The following is a 19,054-nucleotide window of genomic DNA, read 5'->3' on the forward strand; positions in this document are numbered from 1 at the left end:
ATAAAAATCAAATTATTATCATTGTAAAACATATTTGTGAAATGTGCAATATATTTGTAAATGATGAATAAATATACAAATAATCAAATAAATAAAATGATATTTTTATGAAAACTAGTCATTTTTTCTGCAGTTAAAAATATCATTTTATTTATTTTATGAAGGATTACAGTAATGAAATGTCACAAAACCATGAACACCTTCATTGCAACAAATTCCTGACCTACATTACGAAAACAGGTATCAATCGTCATGCCTCCGGAATTCTTTTTAACACCCGTTATATACTGATGTTGGGTTGATAACTGGTCATCGTTCATCGTCTCCGACCCCATCGAGTCTAGTCTGTGTCTGCGGCAGTCTCAGCGGCGGTGCCACTCGCAGCCCGATTTGCTGCCACTCGGCCCAGAGTTAGAGCTTGCTATCGCCGAAAAACAGGCTGAGCCAGGTATCCCAGACTGCGGTCATCTGCACTCCGATCTTTCGTCACATTTCGTCCCTGGGAGGAGTGGACGCCATGGGGCTTACCTTCACTAAGCTCTTCTCCAAGTGGGAGATGCATATTCTCATGGTTGGTCTCGACGCAGCTTGTTAGACGACGATTGTTTATAAGCTCAAACTCGAGGAGATTGTTACCATTATTTCCACCAATGGTAAGTTCCTCTCTTTGCTTCGAATGCTCTTGGTTTTTTTGCGTGGCGTTGTGTGAATGCGAGGGTATAATGGTCGGTGTGTGTTTTATTGCATTTTTGCAAATTTCAGGACAACGACGTGAAATGTAATAGCTCAGCAGTATGAGTTCATCAAGAAATTCGCAGTCTCTGTCTAGCGTGATAGCAACGGTGCACTTTATTGAGCAGTTGTTAAGATATAGATTTATACCTGAAGTTAAAAAAAAAAACCTTGATTCATAGAATTGTGCCGTAGGTGATATTTAATCGGTTTTTCGTTTATTCTGTGCGGAACCTGGGGATCATATGCTAAGCCCTTACAGGCCTGCTTATTGCATAATTATTGCTTTGGTTCTTCTGACAAAGCTGCGTCAGCTTGCAGAAATCTTGATGTTCTGTTATTTTGCTTGTGTAGGTTTCAACGTGGAGACTGTGGAATACAAGAACATTAGTTTTACCGTGTATATGTCGGAGGTCAAGACTAGGTATACTTTATCTATTCTTATTCTCACATATCTTTTCTCCTGTGATTTTTTTAGGATGGATTGTCTACCTACAGTGTTTTTGAAACTTATAAATACACCCAATTATATCCTATTAACTATCCAGTGATTTTCTTATAGATAACTTTTGGTGATTTTCTAACACGGATTGCTTTGAGTAAGTCATATTGATTCTGTGCTCCTACATGACGGACATAGTTGTTACAGATTCGGCCATTGTGGAGGCATTACTTATAGAACACTCAGGGACTTATCTTCTTGGTGGATGGGAATGATAGAGACCGTGTCGTAGTAGCTAGAGACGAGCTACATCTGCCAAATGCTATGAACGCTGCAGAGATCACTGACAAGCTTGGTCTGCACTCGCTTCGTCAACGCCACTGGTACAGGTGTTCCTCCAATTTAATTTCAGTTCTTGCTTCACTTTGTGTCCCTTCCTCTGCTTCTTTGATTCTTAACATTTTATATTCCTTAAACCACGTTTGTTCCTGCCAGAGTCACTGTTTCATTTTTTGATTTGGTTGTGATCGATTATTGTTTATGCTTCCTCTATATTACAGGTTCGTTCAGAGCACCTGTGCCACTTCTGGAGAAGGTTTGTATGAGGGCCTTGACTGGCTATCCAGCAATATTGCAAACAAGGTATGTATGTGTTGACCATGCTTTCTGCGCGCGTTCTCATGCGGATCTTACTTGGATTATTTTTTTTTTGAAGATAATTTCGGTCTGGTTGATAGTCCCTGTCTTGCACAAAACCAATAAGCCTAACTAGTCATGATGTTTAACTGTTGCAGGCATAATTGAACCGGATTTGAGTGCTGCCTTAACCCATTTCATAGCTTTTATGCTGCTTACACTCAGCCGAGACCAATTGAGTTTTGTATCTGCAGAGAACTCTAGCTTCAATATTTCACTCTCAGCGCTTAGATGAGGAGAATGTGAATGAAGTATGCGCGTCACATATACTCATCTCAATATTGATTGCATTGTTACATCCTGTAGGCCCTTTAATATTGATATTGCAACTCCTCTGATGCAAAATGTACATGTCGTGCAGGATTGTTTCGATGCCTAGATAATGTTTAGCAGATTATTTAAAGCGTTCATTTTGGACTAGATCATCTCACATGCTTTGTACGTGACTCCAGTTGAGCAGATTTGTGCTGGGAAGGATAGTTGTGCATGTGCTCTGGTGAGCTGGTTATTTAGTCTGTTTCTTATTTGTTAAGGAAAATTGAATAGAGAAAGCTCGACAGTTCAACAGAAGACACTATTAACTACGGTATCTTTCTGAGTATCCTCCTGAGATTAGATTGCTCCGCACTGTTCACCGAGTAATCTGGCATGCAGTTTGGGGCAGCCTCACACCCGCATCTAGTGTACATTCTGGCTTTGGGCCGGTAAAGATATTTTTTTTACTCTTACCATTTTGGTATACGCTAATTTCCACCTTAAATTAACGTGCTATTGCTATTCTGAAAGTGCTTTTTTCATCCTTAAGAGAGTTCTTGCCTTCTTTCTTCAGCTCTTTGAGTGAGCGATCAGGTATCTATGCACCTTGTAGCTTTCAAGTACTTGAGAAACTGCGATTGTTGTGCTTGAATGTAATACACTGAAATTTCACGCTGTACCTTGGTATGATGAAGAGTAGCTGAGAATGTATAATCTAGAACACCCTAGATTGGGTTTTTCAATGGAAGCGGCATACTTGTTACAGCCACCCTTTCAGCTTAGCCATTTCGTTGATTGACCCTTCTGCCCAAACAAATTCGAGCAGCTACTGGTGCTGAGATTGTCATGTAGTGTCTGGTTGTCTCCAGTGATAAGACCGTATGTGGCCACTATGTGTGCATGAACTTGCTTGTTGAAGCAGGGCAGCCATTCCAGAATAAGTCAAAGGAACTCTGTGGACTTCTGATCACTGATTTTGTGGATAGAGAGATTCTTTACAGTTGAGGTTTCTTAGGTTTGTCTAATTAATCCAAAGTAGTACTGGAACTCTCAATGTTAAATTTTGTTCATATTCCTTCACATCAAACACATTTCTTCTGACTTCCACTCAACACTCTAATAGACAAATTGAAAAGTAAAGAAAATGTCGATCAATGATTTGACTTGTTTGTTGGCTTTTTTTCTTACATGATAAAAGGAATCCTTCTTCGGTTCAATTATGAATTCAAGTGTGGCAATCAAGAGAATTCAAGTGATTGGCACAAAATTTCGATTGTTCTCGTGTCTTTCACTATGAAAGTTACCAATATTACATTGAACTACAACACTCCAAACTAATGATATTTTATTTTTATTATTATTATTATTATTATTATAACTACAAATCATTATGGTTAGCATTCCCGCTCACTGTCTCGTATATTTAGTTAAAAATTTTAATCAATGGATAAGCTGTTATTTATTTATTTATTTATTTATTTATACAAAGAACGGGAGGTTTCAAAGAGTTAAAAATGTATCATGTTTAGAATGCAAGGTTTCAGAAACTGTGCCTAAAAAAGCAAGAGATTTCCTTTTGACACCGAAGCCACCACTTCGTTATTCTAACCTTTCTGAGGTTCAATATTTCCTTCAGAAAGTGGCCTTGGAAAAGGTAGAAGAATGCTGTGGCGGCAGGGGTGGTTTACATGCTTCCCTCATGACTCACCCATAAAAATATAAAATGATAATATATATATATATATAAAAAAAAAAAAAAACTTTATTTCTTGGTTCACAAGCAACAAAGTGACCACCTACTGTGAGTTTGAGAGAAAGAGCATGAGAGACTGTTAATAGCACCACATGAATGAATGATTGTGAGTCACCTTTTGCTTATTTTCTACACGAGTACTAAAAATATTATATTATATGCTTTTTTTGAAACATTGCTTTAGAAATTTGAATTCCTACAATTTCATATTTATTTCTTATTCTCAAAATAATGGGTTTGCCACAATTGCCAATGTTGGCTATTAACACGTTGCCTATTGATGAGAATTTGCCGAAAATCATGTTGAAGTTTGCAAGATTTGAAGGAAAGGAATCAATTACAGTTCAGACGTAGCATACTATCAACAACAAAAATAATAAAAAATAATAAAAATAATAAAAATACAAATAAGTGGAAGGAGAAGAAGAAGAAGAGAAAGTATGTTTGCAGAAAGGTTATGAAAGCTGCATTTCCACAGCACTCTCAACCATAATTATACATGTGGTATAGTGGAAGGCTTCTCCCTAGAAGTGTGTATCCAGCGACTTCAGCTTCATTTTGCAGTGTGTTTACACAACCCTAAACCTGCAACCCATGTCTCAAACACATACAAATTTGACAATTGCTTTTCTTTCTTTCTTCAACGTTGTTCTGATTGGATTTTGCTTTTTGTTTGGTTTGTTTTGAAGATTTCCTTCTTTGAGACAAAAACCTTTGGCAGTGAAGTGTTCCCCCTTTTGACTGGACACTGATGAGTGTGCCCTAAAATCTACCCACTTTGCTGCTATTTCATTAGGAAAATGATGACCTGTACACGACAGTTGTCATTAACTTAACCCAGTTGAGCTGGTGGTTAGGATTAATGTTCCCTTTTTCTTCTTTTTCACAAGATCAGGCTAAGAAAATTTCATTAGCCCCTCACCATGTTTTGTTTTGATCACAACAGTGTAAGTAGCACCTTGAAATGTTACTGAAAGCGCCCACTTTCCATCCTTTATCAAAGTCAACAAGAATAACAACAAAAAAAAAAAAAGTCATGAGAGACAAGGTGTTGGAAATGATAGTACCAATGTTGTGCAATATTCCATAACATTTCTTCATTTATCTTCAATGCACTATGTCTGATGTCTACTTCCTAAGAGTGGAAAACACAGTGCAACAATTTCCAGTGAATCACATATCAATAAAAAAAAGTTCCATTATGTTATTGTTGAACAAGTGTGTGTGTGTTTCTTGAAGGGTTTGTTTCCTTCTTTGTTTTTATTATTTCTCCACACAGGCAATGCAATGAAAGAGTCAGCTGATTGGATGCATGTCTTCACCTCCCAAAGGAGCACTTTCTTGCAAAGCACCCAACTGATGGATTGAGACTTAACACCCAAAACACAAGATAGATACAAAGATAACAAACCTAATCACACACACACACACACACACCCTGCAACTGATCAACCATACACTGGTCCAAGTCAACAACAATATATGCATACAAATACGTACGTCCACACACACACACACATATCCACCCACCTCCCTGTTTGTGTGTGTGTGTGTGTGAAAAAACCACAACTTCCTACAAAATATGGCCTGTGGAATTGAAATTATTTTGTGTGAACGAGATAAATGAATGGTCGGATGAATATATGAGAGGTGGAACTTATTGTCCTATCACAATGTCGGTGATTCAGAAATGGCCTTGACTAGGGAAAGAAGATCAGATCTCGAGCAGAGGAAAATGAGCAACCAATCACACACTCAAATCATCAACCCAAATCACACACTCAAATTAACAAAAGAGATTGGCCGTGCTGGTGGCGATGCCTGGGCTGATGGCTCGGCTGTGGGTGTGTGAACGTGAAGCTGGGGCCACAGAGAAGGGGGCTGGATTTAGGGTTTCTGTGTCTGTTGGAGTTGAACCCACTTTTTTCCAATGGCTTTTTCTTTCAAATTTGTTTGCTTAAACAATTAGGGCTGGGAAATGTTGGTGGCACTAATAATATCTGAGCGGTTCCTCATTGTTGTTAATTTACCCTCACCAAATCGAAGCAAACAGTAGATGGAAGTATCTACATTATGTCAGTTTTCGTTCATACATCATTCATCATTTTTTTTAACAAAGCTATGGTGTCCAGTAAAATTGGGCAGTGCAAATTTAGAACCAGGTGTTTATTTGAGTTAGTGGGTTTTGTTCTAGTATAAGCTCCAGCTCATTCCATCAAAAGGAATGGTAGTTGTAATTTCTCTCATTTTGAGTGGAGCTCAATAACAAACCCCCAACCAACTCTGAGTCCATCCAAATACTCACTTTATTTAAGATGATGTGAATGATACAGTTCATATATTTGCTTCAGTGGTGCACTTCAGCTGGAGTCTGACCTTCAGATTAAACCATGTCCAAGGATGTACTGAAACTCACACATGAAGCCACCAGCTTTGATTACCAACTTGAAAATGAAGAGAGCTTACTTTTTAGGGTTTGGCCCTTTTTTAAGCGGTGTTTTTTGTGGGTGATGGTTACTTTATAGTGGTCATGACGTGAGCATGAAAGTCCAATCATCATGGCTTTGGTGAGAGAAAATGGGTTTTGAAGTCACACCTTTTTTCTTCTTCTTTTTCCCTACCAGGGACAAATGGAAAGCGTATGATATGAGGGGTTATGTGCCTTTTTTTCTATTCTATTATTATTTCAGGCTCTATACCAAATAATCTGTAAAAGTTGTTGCCACCCTGCAACTGATTCCTGAATCTGGATACCTTTTCAAGTTGGACTTGTGGGGTAGTGAAGGAACTAATTCTTTCATTTATGGATCATTAAGAAGAAAAAGAAAAAGGATAACAAGGGAATAAAACAGTGCTTTGATTTGCTCTTTTTTCCTCTTTTACATGGTGAATATGGAAGTGTACTGTTAGGGCATGGTCATAGTAGTGGGAGAGATGGACATATGAAAATTAGGGTTTGAGAGTTCAACTAATCCATTCACTCTCTCAAAGGCAAGGGCCATGCATGATGGCTATCTCCAAATCTATATGGTATAGAGGAGCCTAACCCTTGCCTACATTTGGGTGGGTAGGTGCACACAATGGGGAGCATTAACTAGATTGAATGTCTATATATTTATATACATATAAATAATAAAAATTTCAATTTATTGCTGCATGCAAAAAGGAAGATAGGCTTTTGTGATTATTCATCCAAATCTGCTTTATGTTTGCCCACATGGATTATGTTTTGGGAGCCAGTTTTTTTTTTTTTTTTTTTTGAATTTGAATTTGAATTTGAATTTAATATGTTGAATGGAAATATAACATGTAGATTTCATGTTGCATTATCCATTATTAACCAAGTTGGATTGCTCAATGAATTATTTTAATCTCCTCTACTCAATCAAACAATACATTTTTCCAATCCAAAGGTACCAAACAGTTATACAATGAATAATATCCACAATATATTTTTTTGAGTGCATTGATGGAATATATTTATATATATATATATATATATATTCCATTGCCAAACAATACTGCACTTTTTTAAAGTAATAAAAGGCTCCTGTGTCTTTTATCTCTACATGCACAATACATGGCATTGATTTATTGTTTTACTTAACCTTTTCCACCATAAAATCACTATTATTGTACTTGAAAAAACTACCATGAAATACCACTTGTTTACATGTATTCTTTGGCCAAGTGGAATTTTATGCTACCTTATGAAATGAAGGTAATATGCATCAGTGTGAAACTGGTGTGTATGTATACATTTATTTTTATGTGTATAATTTACCATGAGGTTTGTTACAATATATTATTAAGTCAACATAAAATTGCCAAAATGAACAAAAATGTGCAAAAAAATACGCTACACTAACAACAACAACAACAACAACAAGATATTCTTTGATTAGCATCTTCAACAAATTTCACCTACATCTACATTTCAGCTTTTTATATTTTCAATATCTTATTACTATGTATATACTGCATTAAAAGTTGAACTGTGTTTAGAGCCAATTGTGTAATGATATCTAATTATGGCTAGTAAATTGTATCAGCATCATGTTTCAGAAGAACAAAAGCCAATAACTGTAAAATAAATAAATGAATAAATAAATAAATGTTGTATTTGTTTTGAAAATAATCACTAGTTCACATAAAATTTATAAGTCTGTAGTATACATTCTAAAATTCACCAATAAACACAACTTTGTAACCCTTGAACAAGAACTAATAGTTGTACATTTTCTTATAGTTGCAAAACCTAGAAGGTCACAATGAAGGGAGTGAGAGAAAAATATAAAATATACACATCAAATAATGTAAAATGTACATAATATCTTTGATAATATGCATGATATTTGAATTGGTTTTAATCTATAAAATCTATATGCATAATAGTATGCATGTGTATGTATGTGTATGAGACAAAACTTTAAAACATTTAAGATGTACTTATGTTTTACATTATCAGTGATATATATATATATATATATACATATGTGTTTGTAATATTTATTTTTTCAACATTTTCAAATTGTCTTTTTACAGGTCATGCACGTTCCCAAGCACATGACATTATGAACTGTACTTTTATTCACATATTTTTGAATCCTTTGCTTTTGATAATGTTTAGGAACCCATGTGTGGTTTTATTTTTTTCATTGATGTTGCTGATGTTGTAGCTTTGGTACACAGATTTTTTGCATGCATATAGATATATTGAATTATCATCATACACATAGCTCCAGGCATTATGGCTGTACAAAACATGCAACTTTTATAAATCTGTTCATGATAAATTTAACTGCCATCTATGTACAATAAATTGTGTAAAATATATGCATATAATGCACATGCCTTGTTTTCAGTATACATTATTATTTTATTATACATGTAAAATATTGTAGTAAAAAAAAATAATAAAATGCAGCTGACAGTATTCAATCACTAAGTTAAATTGACACCATGGAATTTTTTCATCAATAACTTTAACAATATTCCTCCATTGACACATATATATAGATAGATAGATAGATAGATAGATAGATAGACAGACAGACACACACACACACACACACATAATGCATGACAAGTTGGAATCCTTAAGAAACACCATTATCTTAGGCATTGGGAACCACAGGCTAGAAACACAACACTGGCACAGACATAAATAAAAGCATATTCTCTGACCCTTCCCAAGTGGAGAAATATATTTTATGATCTATTGCACAGTTGACATTCCCCCTCTGAAGTGGTGCCCTTGTGAGGTTAGCTTGTCACAAATATGATACATCTGTGTTTTTATTTATTTATTATTTTTTTTGTTTATTAAAAAGAAAAAGTAAGGAAAACAGAATCCTCACACTTTGCGCCAGTTTCAATCATTGAACATGTAGTGCAGTGCATGAGTAATGACAAATAATAAGTTAATGAAGAAATCCAAAATTAAATGAAATTTTAAACATATTTAAAACTTTCCATTCACAACCGAGTGTTTCTGCGTTTCATAATTTTCAATACAAGCAATATTTCCATTTGGACGAATGAGATTTGGTTTCCAAATAATATCTCGTTTTTTGATCCGTGTATAAATTTGTATGACTGTATAGTTAGACAAACCTTCATCACTTTCTTTATCTCAGTCTCTCTCTCTTTCTCGCTAAACATACTTGGCATATTGACAACTTTTTAATATTTTATGTAGCTCTGTTGGTTTCTTTGAAAATAAAAGAGACAACGTGGTAAGATACATGAGTACATTGTGCAATTCTTGGCCGGGCATGATCGGTTGTAAAACAATTGGCCCCAAACCCTAACTATCTCCTTGTCGATCTTCCTCAGGAACCCTCGTAATAATGGAGCTGACGGTGGATATGAACCTGGAAATGGATCGGCCTGGTGACATCCATCCCCTCTTGCCAGGGTGGAGAGTAGTAACCACAACGATAGCTACCTTCATTAGAAGGTCGCAAACCCAGGAAAGGGGGTAGGGTTATGCATCAATAATGGCGGTCAAGCAGGTAGACCGGCGAGAAAAAGTCTTCAAGATCCAGAGCCTGCATGCCCACATCGTCACAAAACTCGGGGTCAAGGTGCCCCAGCCCGGCTGGCACCTCCTGTCGAGCAGCCCAGAATAACCTCTACATCGCATACTATATTTGTGGATTCAAATGATACTGATCGCTTTATTCTGGCTGGGTTTCGATGCTTCCCGCACTGACAAAAACTAGTTTTTTTATCCGTGAAATTCACCGGCATACCCGAATACCTTTGGGGTTTTTGCCCATCTGTGGGGCAGTTAACTTACACCCAACTGCTCCTTCCAAAAATAGAGAGAATGTTCTGGCAGCATTGTAAACGAGAAGTGCAGAGAGAGGCTTGTTTGTGGATCTCGGATCGGAAAGCTGCGATGGTCTGTCTGTCTGTGTGTGTTTCTGTGCATCTGTCTGAGTAGGCTTGGAACTCATCGTAGAGTTGTGGGTACCAACCAGATGCTCACGGGGAACAACAACAACTTGGTCCCTTCAACGGTGCTTTACGATGCTTAATAAAGCGGGAAATTAAACTTATTTTGACGGTGCCCTGCAGACGGAGCAGTTATCACTTGCCTTGTATTGCATGTATTTGTTTATTGCATTTGTTTGTTTTCGATTGGAATTCGTTCCTGGTTAACCGGGCTCTGTGGCTGCTGTACCGAGGTGAAGTTCCATTGAAGTTGGGTGTGGGTGAGTTAGGGTTTGACCCATGGCCGTGCCTTCAACCTTGCGGTGCAATCTGGTCACTCATCACCGCTCTTGCTGAAAAGGGTCTTGCATTACCGTGTATGGCTAATGGCATGACATTACTGCCCTTAGAATCGTAAACCATGCATGAAAAGTTTGTATTCCTGTGTGAGTGTGTGTAGATGCCAGCCTGCAGCCATGACTTGATATATATATATATATATATATATATTTTAGATAGAATTTATTAGTTTTTTGAAAAAGGTTACCCTCAAACTATGTTCATGGAGCGTAAACAATCCCAAGTCTATCTCCATACTTCAAATTGATCATTATCTCTGATTAATATTTTAGGTTTTATGCATTACTGCTGTACACTTCTATAACTAATATAGTGTCATATGAAGCACACAAGAATTTGACCAAAAACATCAAAAAGAGAGAAAGAGAGAGAGAAAAGAAAAGAAAAGAAACAAAACAAAACAAAAAAAACCAAAACAGAACAACAATGAATATTATTAGATTGATATCAAATACAGTTGGAAAGTAAAATTATGTAAAGGTGTGGGTATATTGTATAAATTTTTATTGGCAAGAGTGAGAAAATTCTTAATCTAAATCTTGCAGAGTCTACTACAAAAGATTGTACCAGAATACAATAGGTTCTAAAAGTCTATAGGATTTTCATATAAACTTCAAAAACTACCCAAACTACCCAAATATTTGAAAGGGCATAGAAGCTTATATATATATATATATATATATATCTATATATTCACACACATACATCAATAAACAACAGTTGAAATATCTATTTTCAAAAATAAAAAAATGTGAAATTTATTTATTTGTGTTTAATTTGACTATTAATCTAACTACTATTAATGTTAAACTCAAAAATTAAAACATAAAAATTTAAATTTTATTATTTAAGCATTATTTAGTTTTATTTAAATATTTCTTAAGAATAATTTCACAATAATTTTAATTTTTGATGAAATGGATGTACGAAGGTGGGTATGGATGGATAGAGACGACACGGATGTAAGAATATACGGATGAAGAGAAAGAGGCTCCTCGTCGGATGGACTTGACTAGACAGACACAATGCTGCAGAGTGGCGACTGTGTTACTTACTTACTTACCCTGTTGATTGCTGGAGGAGCAGCAGCAGCCTTTCTCTTTAGAATCTTCCATTGTACTGAAGCACCAGCAAAAGCACATCCTTCTGGCGATGCTGTAGATTATAAATATATGCCGAAGCTCACTCTATCCTTTCGTGCAAGACAGTGATCTGCAGTTATGCCTTCAGAAACTCCAGCGTGCAGAATCGGATGCGGAGAAGAAGAAGAAGAAGAAGAAGAAGCAGAAGAAGATAATAGAAAGATGGAAGGACGGAAGGATGGCAGGCAGGTATTGTGGCAGGAAGGAAAAAGGACGAGACTATGATTCCATGTGAGATCGCCAGCTACATGTGAAGGAAGAACACATGCCCCTCTTCGTGGGTGTTTGTTTTTAGACGAGTATGATATCCTCGGTGACTGCCGCTTGCAATCTAGCGAGGGAGAGAGAGTGGGAAAGACAACGTGCTGTAATTAGAATAATCGTGGAATGGGTGGAAACTATGTGCCGAAGTTCACCGAACAGCTGCGTAAAAATAATTGTAACGGTAATTGTTATGGCGAGAAATTGATATACTTGGGAGTAACTTTATCGATGGAAAAAGTGGACGGCGGAAATGGGGAGCTGATTTGTAGCGTCCGTTCGAGAGCGGCGTTGCGGGGGATGAGAATTGATTGTGGGTCGTTAGATAGAAGATCGCACGACGCAACGTCCTTGCTGTTCCCGACGGGGGTCAAAACGCCGAGGAGGCTTCGCAGCGTGCGCCTGACTGCAACGTGAGGCGACGCGTATCAGGTGGTGGTTTGTGAGAGGTTGCGATGACGAAAGATTTCCTTTTCCTTGCCTTTCCTTTCCTTCCCTTCCTCCACGCAGGCAGGCAAGGTGGTGCGTTGGTGAATTGCACACTGTCCAGCTAATGAGGCCCCTAGGAATCCCTCGAAATCCGATTTCATTATTCGCACGAACCCGCCCTCAATTAGTCCTCGACTGGACTGGATTTGATACAGTTCCCATCCTTCCCAAGGTAGTCATGTGGTGACGTTGGTCAGTTTGAGAGTGAGTGGAAGGCCCGGGCCCAGTCCCTGAATTTCACTCGGAAGCTCGTCGGGGTACCGTTTGAATTTCGTTTCTTGGGGTTGTGTGCACCCGAGCATAATTGGTGCGGGCCTTCTTCCAGGTGGTGTGGAAGAATCTTCCCGTAGAGCACCACGACTCGCTAGACTCTGCATGTGGGTTTTGGGGTGGTGATATTGTAAACTTCAGAGGCCTGAGTGGACTGGAAGCTGCTGCTGGAGTGTGTCTGGGCATCGGATTCGTATTGCAGTTCAGGAGGAGGTTGGCGCAGGCGTTGTTTGGAGCTAGAATAGTGAGTCTGTTGCTTATTTTTTTTTAATGCCGGAGGCAGTCTTGAGGATGGACTTGGATGACGAAGTTGATCACCACGAATTCGTTCCGAGGATCCAGCCTTTTCGACTTCTATGACGGCGTCGTGCATCTGGTAGTGAGAGCTTGAATCGGTAACCATTCGACACTCCTAACTGAATTTGTTGACATCTATCGGATTCTTGATACCTCTCTGGAGACATTCTGATGTTGAAGTATTGCAGTTGTGAGTGAAATTTTACGTTCGACTGATGGTAAGATCTTTGGATTTGCAACCACCACAGATCACGCATAGATGCACCAGACTGTTTTACACCGACAGGCTCGCATTAGAGCTGGCTCATTGGAAATCGTTTCTCGTCGATGCAGAGTCTCCACTCATAGTTGAAGAGATGATGCTGTGAGCAGGATCTGTGCCGGATTAATCAGAGTCCCTGTACTCGCGAAGGATAGACTCTCTATTCAAGGACGCCCAGACTTCGCAGATCTGGGGTCACAGAGTTTTTGGCGCGAGTTTTTCTGCAATGTGTACTCCTCCCGCGTGCGGCACTTCGATGGGTCTCTCTCCTACGACCAGTGATGGATATGTTCTACCCCCGCCTGCGCCCACCACACTTAGTCTGCCGCCGAAGGCGCAGAGTGCGCTGGCTATGTACAACCCCATGCCGCTCATTGAGAAGGAATCCGGGCCAAAGCCGCAGAAGTATTCAGAAGTTGACATAGACGGTTTGCTTCGCGCACTGAAGAACCCGCCAGAGAAAATCGTGGATTTGTACATCCACTACTGTCCGCGGATCAAGTCGGATTCGGACAATTGCTCTGTGTCGCTCACTCTTGCCGACGACAAATTCGTTCGTAGGCTATTGTACCGATTTGCGGGCCCTGATCGGTCTGAGTACACTGACCACCAGATATGCTCCAGGGTCATTACAGCGCTCGTATCCAGTCCCGCAGTTTCATCCGTTACACTAGAGATTGATTATGTACAATCTGATGTAATTGTCGCGGAGCTTTGTACCGCATTGCAGAAGAATCGGACGCTCCAAAGGCTTAGTGTTTACAGTGACAATAGATTTCAGCAGCCGTTGAACTCCGAGTGCGTGAAGCACATTGCAGAGATGTTTCTGGTGAACACCGGAATCAGGGAGCTTCAGTTGGGGCTGGTTGACATCACCCTTCAGGTTGCGGACAATTTGGCGCTGGCGTTGCGACGTAATCGTTTTCTACGAGGTCTAACTCTGTACGCGCGAATCGATGCCGATGCTCTGGCGGTCTTGACGAAGCCATTCTCCGGGTCGGAGCCAAATCAAACCCTCCAAAAGCTGGAGATTAAGGGATTCAAGTGCTTAGGAGCGCGCGGCGATGGCCAGATTGGTAACAAAGGGGCCGAAAACATCGCGAATGTGTTGTGTCGGAATTCTTCCCTCGAAGAAATTGCTTTGAAGAATTGTGAAATTGACTATGTTGGTGTGCAGGCACTTGCCCTCGCTCTAATGTCAAATAAAAATCTCAAGGTGCTTGACCTGTCCTACAATCCTGTTGACGTCGAGGGGCTTAAGGAAATTGTGAAGACCATCACAATGGATCCAGCCACTAAAGAACAACCCAACACTACGTTCCGAGAGATCATCATCCGTCACAGCTTCATCAGCAGGGCAGGAGCGCCTATACTAGCAAACATGTTGGCGACCAACAATACTCTCGTCAGATTAGACCTTCAATTTAGTGTCCGCTCCTGGCAGATCAAAGACGTTCTCGCACTGTTGCATTCCTTGAAGAGAAACCAATCTTTGAGATTTCTTGACTTGAGAGGCTGCGATGGTGTCGCCGGAGAGAAAGTTTTGGCCACAATCTTGGACCTTCTAGTGACAAACCCCTGGCTTGAACAATTGGGCGTTGAGGGCACTCCCCTCTCTCGCAAAGGTCACGACGCGGTTATAAAGGCCCAGTTACGGAGGAACGCCGAGAAGTTCATGGAGGTATTCAAGGGAATGGGGACCGTGACTCCCACTGCCGCAAGAGTGTTCCTCTGCGGCATTCCTTTTGCAGGTTAGCTCACGTTGTCGATCAAATATACCTATGGTTTCTCGATTTTCATTTAATTTCCGTAATGTAATCTTCATCGACTATGTTATCACAGGGAAAACGACCTTCCGGAAAACAATGGTGTACAGCAACATCAAGAGAACTTCCTCCTCGGTTCGTCTCAAAACCTCTGCAGCTTGCAAAGAAGCCATCTCTAATTCGAAGATCTTCAAAGCGGGAAGAAAAGAATCACAGACAGTGGGAATTGAAGTACAGGTGATTGTGGAAGATAATGTCCAGATCTCCATATGGGACCTTGCTGGTCACGAGGAGTTTCATGCCTTCCACGACCTTGTTGTGCCCAATTTGAGCTCTCAGGGAAGCGCGTGTACTTTTGTGCTTCTGTGCGATATGTCTGTGCCGCAAGGCAAGGGTGGTAAATATGAGCTCAAAGACGAGAAAGTCGTCGATCACGAGCTGCGATACTGGCTCCGATTCATAGCGTCCAACACGCGCCAGTCTGTGCACATGCTGCCGAATGTAACGGTTATCTTCACGCATTCTGACAAATTTCCTAAGACCGATCTTATTGCGCATTTCAAACCGCAAGTAGAGAAGCTGAGAGTTCAGTTCTCGAAAGTAATCAACATTACGGAGTTTCATGTGGCGGACGCTAGATCTCGGAAATCCATCGAGCCCGTTCAGAAGGCGATGCAGAAGCGGATCGTCAGCATTCTTGATCGAGTGCCGAAGGTCTTCGATGCTTGTAGCCAGTTGCAAACGAAATTGAACGAATGGAAGAATCAGCACCCGGACAAGCCACTCATCAAGTGGTCTGACTTTAGTCTCCTCTGCAGTAAGGTACCAGCACTGAAGCGTCTACAAGGTCAGGACTCCAAGGTCGCGGAGGAGAGACAGAAGGCCGTGGCGAGGGCTATGCATGATGCCGGGGAACTTCTCTTCTTCGACGGGCTGGACTTCATGGTGGTGGATCCTAATTGGTTCTGCCACGAGATCATGGGCAGGATTCTCAGCTTGGACAGCACCCTGCTTGTCCTGAAACACCCGTTAATTGACGAGCATGGATTCACTAAGCGTGAGCACTTGAAAAAAGTTCTAGAGGCTTCGTTTTGCAAGAATAAGAATCCTCTCTTCAAAGGGCGAAAGGTGAGGGGAGTGATCCCTGAGGATCTTGTTCAGCTGATGGTGAAGCTGAATTTGTGTTTCGAGCAAAACCCTGGTGACAAAACCTCTGGAATCTACATTCCCGCCTCACTGAGCAACCCAAGTGAAGCGGCAGCGAGAGGGGAAAGGCCCCTCAGCTGGGCAAATGGCTATGACCAGGTTTCAGATGACGAGCTGCTGCACGTCGGCTGGAGGTTGAAGTGCGAGAACCCCGAATTGACAACCTTAACTCTCGGGTTCTTCCCTAGGCTTCAGGTAGGGACGCAATCTTCCTCTCCGCAAGTTGATGATGTGTTGTTACTGAATAATGCACCGTCTTAAGCTTTTAGTTACGCATGCCGCATTCTGTGTGAGATAACGGGTGATGGGGAATGTTCCTGTCTATGCAGGTTTTCTTGCAGAAGAAATTTTCGGGAGTTCAGGACGCGCGTTACACTATTGAGAAGAATTTCATCTCATTTGTGTTCAGTGGACTGGAGTTTTTGATCGAGTACAATGGGCCAGAGGAGTGTCAGGTGGACATCCTTGTGCGGTCGTCGAAAGACACCGTGGAGACGTGGGCTACGGTTGAGGAAAATGTCCTCAAACCTACGCGTGAGTTTTGTGCTTCCCCTACGGAAGGTTGCCAAGGAGTAGTTCTGATTGAGGAGATCATGCGTCCTCAGTGTGTGAGAGAGCTGTGGGTGCGTAAAAAGAGGACTAAGGATCAGTGTATTGGAGTCGAGGATTTGAAGCTGAAGGTGATGGCGTCTGGAAAGTTAGACTATGAGTATATTTGGAAGAAGAGTATGGCAGAGAGCCACGGATTGAAGGCTAACAGTGCCGAGGTTTTGCTTGGACCCGCACACTGGGAAGATGTTTTGAGCAGATTCCTGGATACCCTCGAGAAGATCGATTCTGAAGTCAGTCGCAGAAGGTCGCCAGATTCGACTGGCACGCACAGCAGTCCACTTAGTCCTCTTACGCCACCTCCATCACGCCGCGTTGGACGCACTGTCTCTCTCTTGCCTCGTCCATCTGAGATGGCCTCTCAACTCCTTGAATCGAGAATTGCAGACCGAAGCGTGGAGATCAACGCGCTCCAGAAGAAGCTCTTTCCGTCATTGTCACGCAACATCGACAGTGTGATTGACCTTCCATTTTTGTTACAAGATGGCAAGGTCCCGCATCTCGTCTATCTCAGCACTGGTGGTGATTCAGTAAACAGCGAGCGTCTAGTCACGAAGCTTACCCCGGGATCCTACTCCCGAAAATTCCACCTCATGTGCGAGCACCGCGATGGCATCCACATGATTGAGCACCAGGTTGGTGGGATCATGCGCTGCGACGAGAAGTCGGTCCGAAGCGTCCGCCCTCACATGCTGTGGGGTCTGAAGCTCATTTCCATGCTGTTGCGCATCAGTGAGCTCGCGGCTGGGGGTTTCCCTACAATGCTCACCGAAGCCGAGCGCATGCGCCTGATGGGCATTGTTGCTGATGACGACGATAACGATGAGCGACCTGACGTGACGGGTCGGCTATCCTTCACGCCGGAGGAGATGATGGCAGCCGAGGACTGGCTTATTCACTATATGAAGGGCAAGAATATCCCTGCCTTGTTTGGCCTTCACAAAGTCTGCTACCTCGACAATGGATTACCTTCGAAGCACGTCGCGTGGATCTGTGATAAGCACATGCATTTCTGCCTTAACCACGGCTTAGTGGACGTCTTGTAGGATAGACTCACAAATATAAATACGTATCGGGCGGTCGAGGAAGATATGCCATGAATGCTCTGATACTAATACTCTTCACACAGTTTGCGTTCAGGGTTTGCACTGTGGACTTCATTAATTCTTGAGGAGAAACTGCTTCCTCGTAACGGATTATACTCCGGCATCAATTAGGATATAGGGATGTGCTGAACTGAGGCTCTCAATTTGACCTGTCGATCTACGAGGATCGTATCGATTCAAGTCGATCAAAGTCTCGAACCTGACGTCAAAGTAAGACTTGGCCTTGTCCCACATTCAGGGTGTGCATTGTCTGCTGTGTGGACATTGTTGTGGTTCATTAAATACAGAACTGATTAGTCTTGTCGCGTGTCTTGCAGATTGAGTTCAATGACCAGCTGAGCGCGAGTTGCTAATCCAAGAATGCAAGGGACAGGTCGCGAAGGATTGGTGTAGCTGTTTAGTGCCAATCGGGAATGGATAAGCTCTTTGGTTCTGGCAACCACATTCTGTAGTGTATATTGTAAGTTCTAAGTAGCTACTTTAGAACCCCCTCCGTGAGTATGCGGTGTTATGAGTTAAGATTTAGTTGTGTTTTGGACATTGAGAGCTGTCAATTACACCTGCGGTTATTTATGTTTTCAAATGGCTCATTGCTGGTCCTGAAGTGGTGAATGCTCTACCGACACGGAGATACAGAGGTAGCGTCACGATATACTAAAATTCTTTTGAGTATGTGTGGAAGCTCCAAATCATTTCAATTCAATCGCCATGACCCAATTCAAATGATAGAAATCCGAACCCACAGAATGTTTCGGACATGTGAAACAAGTGATCGAACAGCTTAATATCAGATCATAACAGCTCAATCTTCAGTGAATAGAAAAATCACTAGAAAATGTGCATAATGATTGATGTGTAATGTACAGTCAATTGAGAATGGAAATCCCCTCTTAAACTTCTCGCTGTAAACGATCTGACGGTAAAGGTGAGGAAGGGAAAAACCGTGGCCAGAAGAACATTCCTCTTG

The 19,054-nt window shown here is 41.0% G+C and overlaps 1 protein-coding gene, 1 long non-coding RNA gene and 1 pseudogene across 5 annotated transcripts; all 3 read left to right on the forward strand.

The window, feature by feature from the left end:
- The first annotated feature begins 321 nt into the window (after positions 1-321).
- On the forward strand, positions 322-2,598 carry LOC112279732 (ADP-ribosylation factor 2-like; annotated as a pseudogene). Its single transcript, XR_016502193.1, has 5 exons — positions 322-653; positions 1,087-1,156; positions 1,382-1,557; positions 1,735-1,816; positions 1,969-2,598. The product of XR_016502193.1 is annotated as an ADP-ribosylation factor 2-like (transcript).
- Positions 2,599-8,507: 5,909 nt separating this feature from the next.
- Positions 8,508-10,460, forward strand: LOC141045239 (uncharacterized). Its single transcript, XR_012217235.2, has 2 exons — positions 8,508-9,142; positions 9,717-10,460. It is a non-coding gene; the product is annotated as an uncharacterized LOC141045239 (long non-coding RNA).
- Positions 10,461-12,736: 2,276 nt separating this feature from the next.
- LOC112279807 (protein TORNADO 1) lies at positions 12,737-18,677 on the forward strand. Of its 3 annotated transcripts, none has more exons than XM_090249027.1 (5): positions 12,737-13,236; positions 13,387-15,151; positions 15,243-16,567; positions 16,702-18,297; positions 18,405-18,677. In XM_090249027.1, exons 2-4 carry the CDS (start codon positions 13,627-13,629, stop codon positions 18,025-18,027), a joined length of 4,176 nt encoding a protein of 1,391 aa, XP_090105153.1. In that variant the 5' UTR covers positions 12,737-13,236; positions 13,387-13,626; the 3' UTR covers positions 18,028-18,297; positions 18,405-18,677. The 3 variants fall into 3 exon arrangements, with proteins under 3 accessions (XP_090105153.1, XP_024370300.1, XP_090105154.1); XM_024514532.3 differs by having other exon boundaries at positions 13,511-15,151; XM_090249028.1 differs by having other exon boundaries at positions 12,995-13,236; positions 13,472-15,151.
- The last annotated feature ends 377 nt before the right edge of the window (positions 18,678-19,054 follow it).

The sequence above is a fragment of the Physcomitrium patens genome, chromosome 3 (genome assembly GCF_059467195.1).
Source record: "Physcomitrium patens ecotype Gransden chromosome 3, ASM5946719v1, whole genome shotgun sequence".
NCBI lineage: Eukaryota > Viridiplantae > Streptophyta > Bryopsida > Funariales > Funariaceae > Physcomitrium > Physcomitrium patens.

Bases quoted from the DNA above. Each gene is read 5' to 3' on its own strand.
- LOC112279807 (XM_090249027.1), top strand. From the start codon at position 13,627: ATGTGTACTCCTCCCGCGTGCGGCACTTCGATGGGTCTCTCTCCTACG. The intron at 15,152-15,242 runs GTTAGCTCACGT...ATGTTATCACAG, and splicing joins CTGCGGCATTCCTTTTGCAG to GGAAAACGACCTTCCGGAAA. The intron at 16,568-16,701 runs GTAGGGACGCAA...CTGTCTATGCAG, and splicing joins GGTTCTTCCCTAGGCTTCAG to GTTTTCTTGCAGAAGAAATT.